The 9153-nt window shown below is 49.8% G+C and overlaps 1 protein-coding gene across 1 annotated transcript; it reads right to left on the reverse strand.

The window, feature by feature from the left end:
- Nucleotides 1–1866: 1866 nt before the first annotated feature.
- Nucleotides 1867–3452, reverse strand: FOXI2 (forkhead box I2). The gene is made up of 3 exons (XM_057408689.1): nucleotides 2930–3452; nucleotides 2689–2848; nucleotides 1867–2113 (listed from the first exon to the last, which is right to left on the reverse strand). Exons 1-3 carry the CDS (start codon nucleotides 3366–3368, stop codon nucleotides 2044–2046), a joined length of 669 nt encoding a protein of 222 aa, XP_057264672.1. The 5' UTR covers nucleotides 3369–3452; the 3' UTR covers nucleotides 1867–2043.
- Nucleotides 3453–9153: the final 5701 nt, after the last annotated feature.

Consider the following 9153-nt stretch of genomic DNA (forward strand, 5'->3'; position numbering starts at 1 on the left):
TGGAAGGTGTCCCTGCCCGTGGCAGGGGTTGGAGCTGGAGGAGCTTTAAGGTCCTTTCCAAACCAAACTGCTTTGGGATTCTGTGATCCTATGAAAAGATGCCTTTTCTGTTACTTTCATGTAAAAACTCCAAGGCAGTGACTAGAATGTGGAAACTTGGCTTATGTACTGGTTTTACCTATACAGTTAGCCATATAAAATTTGCTAGTCCCTGTTCTGTTTTGCCAGCTTAAAAATCCTGGGAAGCCATGTCATACCACAGTAAAGCACAGGGAAATCATAATGCTTAGCAGGGATGAATTGCATGCAAGAATCAGAGTGGATGAAAATTGACTAAAAAATAAAAATAAAGATGATTTATCACATTCTGTTTGTGCTTATTATGGGCTCTTCCTAAGTGATAATCGCTCTAAAAATACAAAATTATTGCTTTTGCAATCAGATTAAAATAGAACTGAAACTAAAATATAAGGAATTAAGACCAGTAAAATAATCCTGGTTGATTTCTTAGGAAATTAAAACTCTGTTTGCAGCTACTCTCTGCTTTTACCTGCTTAACCAGCAAGAACTGCAGGCACAGACTGCACATGGTGTTGGGAACTTACCATCAGACTTTTCCATTGCTCCAAGTTAACTCAGCAGACACCCCATGGGCACTGCTCACACACAGATAAATCCCTTGCACCCTTACCACTTAATTCTATCTGGATGAAGAAACAGTCTCATTCTTTATTTCCACAAGTTTATCCTTGAATAATGAAACCAGGCTGCTATTTGTTGCCAGTACAAGAACATCCCCTGTAAAAGGCACAGCTACCATAACCACGTTATTTCCTCAACTCTTCCATAAGGTATTAACCTAAATCTAATTCTCCAGAGTGTCCTGGCTGAAATGAACCATGAACAAGATTTTTAGCTCTGTTTAGGTACTCCCTCAACGAGTGAAACCTTTTCAACCCCACCTCCAGTTGATTTGGGGGAAAATGGTGGAAAGATGCTGTTTCCTTGATAGTACATCCATCCCCAAACAGTTAACACCGCAGCAGGCACCAAGCTGGCTCTGAACTTCAGCAAGGGGGAGATTCCTAATGATTCCAAGATCGGGAGATGCCAGAAATGGCATCTAGTTGTAAGAGCACCCTGTACTCTCACTCATGTCAGATGTCTCACCACTCATACACAAAGTTTTACGCCCTTACATGCTTTGAACACACACACACCCCCCACATAGATGAAGCTGTTGACAGACGTGTCCATGAGGCTCCATGCCCTTTCCCTTTCTGTCTGCAGTGACGGGTCATACATGGATCTGCAGTTGCATTTAGCACTTCCTCACTCGCATTCCCCCATTCCCAGGTACGTCATTCCTCATTCTGCACTGAAGCAGGCTCTCATCAGCCAGTCCAGACCCAGGGTGTCTGCAGCATCCCCCTCTAATTACAGCATCCCACTGCAGCATCCCATCCCACTGCAGCATTTCACCCCACTGCAGCATCCTCTCACCCCTTTCCACTGCAGTCTGCAGCTTCCCAGGTACTGCAGACTCATTACCTGGCACAGTTCTTCATTCAAGCAGTGTTTTTGCTTAAGAGGGTTTGCAACTTTATCCAGCTAGATTGATTTATTAGAAAAATTCACCTTTTCTTTCCAATACACAAAAATAGAATTAGAGTAGAACAGAAGCACAAAGAGACACGAATGATGGCCTCCATCCATTGAATCATCATCTGAAATGGTCCCTGAAGAAAAGTTCTGGCAATATGGCATTAATTGTCCATGGACTTGCTGTGCTGTTACAAGGACCCCAGTGGGAAACCCTGAAGCACCTGCACTCCCCAGGTTCTCCTCATTGTGTTCTGCTGCTGTCCCAGGGCAAGCAGTCTCAAGGTGAAAATAGAGTTCAACCCACACAGTTGGATCCAGAGCTTTGTATCCTGAAGCAGAAGATGTGTGTTGTGTGAAATCAGTTCTGCCCCAGAAGGTCAGTGTGTTGGGAAGGGTCCTCCAGCTCTGCCAGGGCAAGAGTTTCTCCATCTTTCCTGTTTAAAAGTGTGTGCCCACTCCTTGGCCAATGGATTTCACAGTCCAAAGGCAGCTTTGCATGATCTGAATGCTATTTTCACTAAGACATGAATAAAAAAGCCCTCCCCCCCGTTTATGACAGCACAAGGCTACCTCCCCTCTTCACTCGACATGACCTGCTCACCACAACCCTCAGCCACCTTACAGGCAGCTTAAAATGCAACTAAAGGCAACATTCACTTTCAGCATTTCACTTTTGGAGCTGGATGAGCCTTAAGGTCCCTTCCAACCCAACCCATTCTGTGATTCTGTGACCTCTGGGAAGTCCAGGCTGCAAACCCAGCACCCATCAAGCACCAACCCTGACCCACCCAGGGGGCTGCAGCCAGGGCTGTTGTGGGGGTTATGCTCTCCTCCTGGCTGCGAAAGGGGAGAAAACCACCCTGGACACCCACAGCGCAGGAGGTTAAAGCCTTTCCAAGGTTTCTGAGGGACAGAACAGTGTGAGAGAGGAGGGAACGCAGCCTCGACGGCTTCATTCCGCGCCCAGCACACCCCGAACCCCGCTCCCTTCCTCCTGCACCTCTTCATTTACCGATTACACGCAAAAAAAAAACCCCAAACCCGTCCATTTACAACCCCGATCCTCTCCCGTGCCGCACTCACACCGCAGCCCCGTACAGCGGGGTCCCACCGCCGGCGGGGCAGGACCCGCCGCTCCCCTCGGCCGCGCCAGCCTCAGCCCGTCTCCTCCTCCTCCTCCTGAAGTTGCCGTTATCGAACATCTTCTCGCAGTTGGGGTCGAGGGTCCAGTAGCTGCCTTTGCCTGCGGAACACATGAAGGGTCCGGCGCTGCGGAGGGGGCCGCTCCGGCCGGGTCCCATCACACCCCCTCCACCCCGCTTACCCGGGTCGTCCTCGGCCCGCGGCACCTTCTTGAAGCAGTCGTTGAGGGAGAGGTTGTGGCGGATGGAGTTCTGCCAGCCCGCCTTGCTCTTCTTGTAGAAGGGGAAGTTCTCGGCCACGTACTGGTAGATCTGGCTGAGGGTCCGCCGCCGGCCCGGCGCGCTGTGGATGGCCATGGCGATGAGCGCCGAGTACGAGTAAGGCGGCCTGGCCGGCCGCGGGCACTCCTGAGGGGGGCTCAGCGCCGCCCAGCCCCGCTCCGGGCCCGGCGGGAGGAGCGGCCCGCTGGGGACGTAGGGCCCGGTGTGGCCGCCGAGCCACAGGTAAGGGCTGGCGGCGGGCGGCGGCCGAGCCGGAGGGCAGAGGCCGGGGCACACGGCGGCCTCCAGCAGCGCCTGGGCGTGAGGCGGCGGCGAGGCGGGCGGCACGAAGGGGTGCATGCTCCGGCGGCTCCGCGCCGCGCCGCGCTAACGCCGCTTAAATAGCGCCCGCGGGTGCGGACGGCAGCCAGGGGATACCCCCACCGCAGCCACCCCATCCCCGCCCCACGCGTGCCCTCCGCCCAGCCCCGGCCCTTCCGTCCCGTTTGAGTGCATGGGGCTCCGGACCCCGCGGTGGGCATCGCCCGGTCCGGTTCCCCTGGGAAGAGTTGGAACAGGGGGGATTTGGGAAAGCAGAAGGGTGAGAGCCAGCGGCTGGTAGCACCTTGCCAACAAGGGCAATGAATCTGCCACATGAGCCTTTGTCCCGTAGCAAAGAGATGAGCAACAAGGGGGAATGGGTTCAAACTGAAACAGGGGAGATTTAGGTTGGATACAGGGGGGTTGGAACTGGATGATCTTCAGGTCCTTTCCAGCCCTAACTATTCTATGATTCTATCAGTCTGAATGTAGTAAATGTCTATGTAAAAGTTCTTTAAAGTGCCCAAGTGTGTAGGTGAGCATCCTGTACTAGGGGTTTGCTCACATGCAGTCCTGGACCACATCAAATAGGAGCAAGAAGAACTGGCAGCTCAGCTCTTCACTTTTTCCTCTGGGTAGGTTCTGAAAGAAAAGCACCATCAAACAGCAAACAAACAATCACGTAAGAAAGTTGTCTGGGGAGAAAATATTCTTTCCTGTAAGTGTCTCTTCCGGCAGTATATGGCTGTGTTTGTACAAGGAGACCTTGTAACAGTGTTCCAATACCTAAATGGACGAACAAGAAAGCTGGAGAGGGGCTTTGGCCAAGGGCCTGTAGGGCCAGGCCAAGGGGAATGGCTTTAACCTGCCAGAGGGGAGACTGAGATGAGCTCTTAGGCAGAAGCTCTTCCCTGTGAGGGTGCTGAGGCGCTGGCACAGGGTGCGCAGAGAAGCTGTGGCTGCCCCATCCCTGGCAGTGTTCAAGGCCAGGTTGGACACAGGGGCTTGGAGCAAGCTGCTCTAGTGGGAGGTGTCCCTGCCCGTGGCAGGGGTTGGAACTAGTGCTGCAGCTCCTGCATCTCCCATGCAATGGGATCACGTCCTACACCCCATAACCACTGTTGCAGTCCAGACACGCACATCAGAAGCTCAGATCAGAAAGCCCCAGACTGCCAAGGGGTATTTGCACAGAGGGTTCAGGTACCTTTTTCACTTGACTTAGAATCACAGAATCCCAGCCTGGTTTGCGTTGGAAGGGACTTTAAAGCTCATCCAGCTCCAACCCCTGCCATAGGCAGGGACACCTTCCACTAGAGCAGCTTGCTCTAATCTAAATCTAAATTTATAACTCTAAATTCTAAAATTGCTCATCTTTGATGGAAGACATATCATGATTTGAAGAAAAAGTGACTTTAATTTGCATTTCTATATATTCTTTTCCTAGAGAGTACATCTGCCTTTCTGAAACTTCAGACCCTTTCTAAGAAACTGATAAAAGGCATGGCTTTATCAGTAGGTAGAGCTGTATAAAGCGAAATATAAATGGGATAGTGATCAGTGGTAGAGAATTGAAATCCTTCAGGTGGCATCTCATACAACTAAAATCATCTCCAATTCTTAATCTGCCCATCTCTATTTTGGGGCTGGGAATGCAGGAGTGAAATTCCATCTGTCTCGCTGGATCTTTGTGTAGTCAATATTGTCCTTATGCCTGAAGTATTTCTTTCTAAACCACATTATTTATTACAGGTCGGCATTCCCATGGCAGGTCTGTCTAACCTGGTATTCCTCTGGGCATGGCTCAGAGCAGAGCATAGAATCCCAGCTTGGCTTGGGTTGGAAGGGACCTTAAATCTCCTCCAGCTCCAACCACCTTCCACTAGAGCAGCTTGCTCCAAGCCCCTGTGTCCAACCTGGCCTTGAACACTGCCAGGGATGGGGCAGCCACAGCTTCTCTGGGCACCCTGTGCCAGCGCCTCAGCACCCTCACAGGGAAGAACTTCTGCCTAAGAGCTCATCTCAATCTCCCCTCGGGCAGGTTAAAGCCCTTTGTCCTCTCAGTGCTTCAGGGATGCAAGGAACACTCAGGAGATCAGATTTCTTCCTAATGGAAGGCAGTTTGTCGGTAGATTCCACCCTGGAGCATGAATGTCATAACCCATTTTGCACATAAATATATCTAAATACATATATATATGTATACAAACATACAAGTTCCAAGGCAAAGATTTATCTTTAACAGCCTCTTAGGGCCATCCTGGAATCTCCTGGGCTGTACCGGTCAGCACGGCAGTACTCCAACAGCACAGCTTCACCGGAGACTCATGGCCTGCCCTTTGCTATGCCACAGTAGTGTTCCAGGGAAGGTTTATTCCACTGCCCTCCAGCAAGGAATACCTCTTTGTCCATGCTTTGGGAAAATGGTTCAGAAAAACAAGTTGGTTGCCAGTGCCTGTCAGAACTTGCATTTCTGGGTGGAAATAAAGAGTTAAAAACCATTGTCTACTAATGTAAAGTCTGCACTGAATGCTCCTGTATGCACACTGCAGAATTAGAAGTACCTAATTCGTTCCACTGAGTATTCATCTGAATACCAGGTATTTAGGCATATTTTAAGAAGCAGCAGATCAACCAGTGTGGCTGCCTGTGGATGCTGCTCTTCCTTGGATAGCCTGCTCAGTTTTCCATGGCATTCCTTGTCCACATGCTGCCTGCCTATGTGTCAACTACAGCTACAACCACAGGGATAAGTGAAATGTGTGCTTGTAACCATCAGGCTGAGCCAGACCAGCTTCACTGATACTACTCCTGTTAGTCCAGTGTGGACTGGGTGAATTTGCCTGTGAGTTTTAGGCATCTACTGTAAAAACAAGAGGATTTATACCTAAATATTCTATTTCCTAAATAGTATATGTTCTAAATGTCTGCATTTACAGGTCTGCAGAGAGCTCATTAAATTCTCCCTTCTCAGCTGAGCTGATACCTGAGACATAAAAACACCGATGCACAAAGTATTTGTTAATGCTGACTTCTTTCTGCTTCACAGAAACCCTTTTATAAGGAAGCAGTAATTCCAGGTAAATGCACAAACATAGAATCATAGAATAGTTAGGGTTGGAAAGGACCTTAAGATCATCCAGTTCCAACCCCTGCCATGGGCAGGGACACCTCACACTAAACCATCTCATCCAAGGCTTTGTCCAACCTGGCCTTGAACACCGCCAGGCATGGAGCATTCACAACCTCCCTGGGCAACCCATTCCAGTGCCTCACCACCCAAACAGTAAATAACTTCCTCCTTATATCCAATCTAAACTTCCCCTGTTTCAGTTTGAACCCATTACCCCTTGTCCTGTCACTACAGTCCCTAATGAAGAGTCCCTCCCCAGCATCCCTATAGGCCCCCTTCAGATACTGGAAGGCTGCTCTGAGGTCTCCACGCAGCCTTCTCTTCTCCAGGCTGAACAGCCCCAACTTTCTCAGCATATCTTCATACAGGAGGTGCTCCAGCCCCTGATCATCCTCGTGGCCTCCTCTGGACCTGTTCCGACAGTTCCATGTCCTTTCTATGTTGAGGACACCAGAACTGCACACAATGCTCCAGGTGAGGTCCCACAAGAGCAGAGTAGAGGGGCAGGGTCACCTCCTTCACCCTGCTGATCATGCTCCTTTTGATGCAGCCCAGGATACGGTTGGCTTTCTGGGCTTCGAGCGCACATAACATAACTCTTTTATGGTAAAGGAGTTAACACAGCAAAAATACTTCTTGTCGTGGAATGTGGAGCTTTTCACAGCTTAACTTTGCTCTCTCTGCAATTTCACGAGCATTTGCAGGGTGAGGGGTATGTTGTGATGGGCTGATCAAGAGGTGGCAATCTCTGCCGGGTCTCTGGTTTGTGTTTCCAATGCTGTGGACTGTTTCCAGCAGGTGTTCTCACCATCGTGTGCTTTGTTACCCATTGCCTGGCAGTGTGAGAGACGTGGTTGTTCCCAGACACACCTGAGAAACCACAGCATCACTGAATCCCAGCCTGGTTTGTGTTGGAAGGGACCTTAAAGCTCCTCCAGCTCCAACCCCTGCCACAGGCAGGGACCCCTTCCACTAGAGCAGCTTGCTCCAAGCCCCTGTGTCCAACCTGGCCTTGAACACTGCCAGGGATGGGGCAGCCACAGCTTCTCTGGGCACCCTGTGCCAGCGCCTCAGCACCCTCACAGGGAAGAGCTTCTGCCTAAGAGCTCATCTCAGTCTCCCCTCTGGCAGGTTAAAGCCATTCCCCTTGGCCTGTCCCTACATCCCTTGTCCCAAGCCCCTCTCCAGCTTTCCTGCAGCCCCTTTAGGCCCTGGAGCTGCTCTCAGGTCTCCCCTTCAGGAGCCTTCTCTTCTCCAGGCTGCCCCAGCCCAGCTCTCTCAGCCTGGCTCCAGAGCAGAGCTGCTCCAGCCCTCGCAGCATCTCCGTGGCCTCCTCTTTCCCCACTCCAGCAGCTCCCCGTCCCCTCCGCACCCCTCGCACCCTGCGCTCGGTGACTCGCGGGGCGGTGCTGCCACCCAGCGGCCGAGCGGCGCTCCGCGGCTACGCGATGGAAGCGGCTCAGAAATGGAGGGGGGAGTTGGATCCCGATCCCGATCCCATCCCGGACTGTGGACCGGCGGCTGTGAGCGCCCGACCCCTAGCATGGGCTGCAGTGGAAGCCACAAGGGAGACAGGAGCATTTCGTCCTGACATCGCTGTCCGCGGCTTCCCGAGGAGGGGTTGGGGAGGGGGGTGCTGAGCTCCCCTCTGGGATCCAGGGACAGGATGCCTGGGAATAGTCCGAATAATTCGCTTGAACAAAACATTCGATGCTTTCCTGGCAAAGCTGATTGAAATGCGCGTGGTTTGCACCATAACAGCGCTCAGATTCATCCTGAAGCATCAGACGTTAGAAACAACTCCCCTCACTTAAAGTGGAATATACACACATGGTGAGAAACAGCAAACAAGCAATCTAACATAAAGTATCCAGAGTTTATCAAACCAGAAAGAAATGCAGCAAATACAAATAGCAATCCAAATATTATTTTCAATTCAACTATGCTTATTCAGCATGAAAATGATTAGCTAACAAATATCTGTTTCCAGGTCAATCAGGCTTGAGGCAATTAGTCTGTGTCCATGAACTAAATTAGCTCTAAAATCAGAATTCAAAGGATCTCAGCAATTACGCTTTCATCCTGAAATGCGTCTCTTCCAAAGGAGCCAGTCAGACAAATGCACCCAAGTTTGCCGTATTTAAATTACACACTATATTCTAATTCATTTTAATATCTACATTCTTACAGCAGAGGCAATCCTTTTTCAGGCCCATGTGTTAAGAATGGCGTCATACGAGAGAAATGTCTAATGCGTTTTTCAGTCTCCTGTGTCTCCAAATAATAGATGTAGCATACACCGAAGGCTTGGCATTGAATGCAGTTCCTTACATGTTGTACCCTGTTTATTTGAATTTATAGACTTTACATGGCTAAACTGTTTCATTTAGATGCGCTTTTGATTGCTCATGAAAATTTATGGGCTGGATTTCATCCATATTATTATTTCTACCTTTATCAGAGTTTGCCTTTCGATGTTTAATTCAATCAGTTCACATTCTTCTTGCCCGTCTCTCAGCAAAACTTGTGAGAACTACCCTTATTTGGTTAAACGGTTCTAAAGGCTGGAATATTCTTTTAGAAACTTCTATAATCTTTCATAAATAGTATTAAAAAATCAGGTTTTCTCTTTCATATATTGAAAAAAACCTGCAAGTATTTTGAAATTGGTGTGCAACTTTGATGGAGAAGAGA

The sequence above is a fragment of the Pezoporus wallicus genome, unplaced genomic scaffold (assembly GCF_028554395.1).
Source record: "Pezoporus wallicus isolate ANWC-B61680 ecotype Strahan unplaced genomic scaffold, APGP_CSIRO_Pwel_v1 contig_13954, whole genome shotgun sequence".
NCBI lineage: Eukaryota > Metazoa > Chordata > Aves > Psittaciformes > Psittacidae > Pezoporus > Pezoporus wallicus.

Excerpts from the sequence above, each read along its gene's own strand:
- FOXI2 (XM_057408689.1), bottom strand. The coding sequence starts at position 3,368 with ATGCACCCCTTCGTGCCGCCCGCCTCGCCGCCGCCTCACGCCCAGGCG. Across the intron at positions 2,849-2,929 it reads GCGGGCCGAGGACGACCCGG|GCAAAGGCAGCTACTGGACC; the intron begins GTAAGCGGGGTG and ends TGTGTTCCGCAG. Across the intron at positions 2,114-2,688 it reads CCGCTGTACGGGGCTGCGGT|CATTCAGATCATGCAAAGCT; the intron begins GTGAGTGCGGCA and ends TAGTGAAAATAG.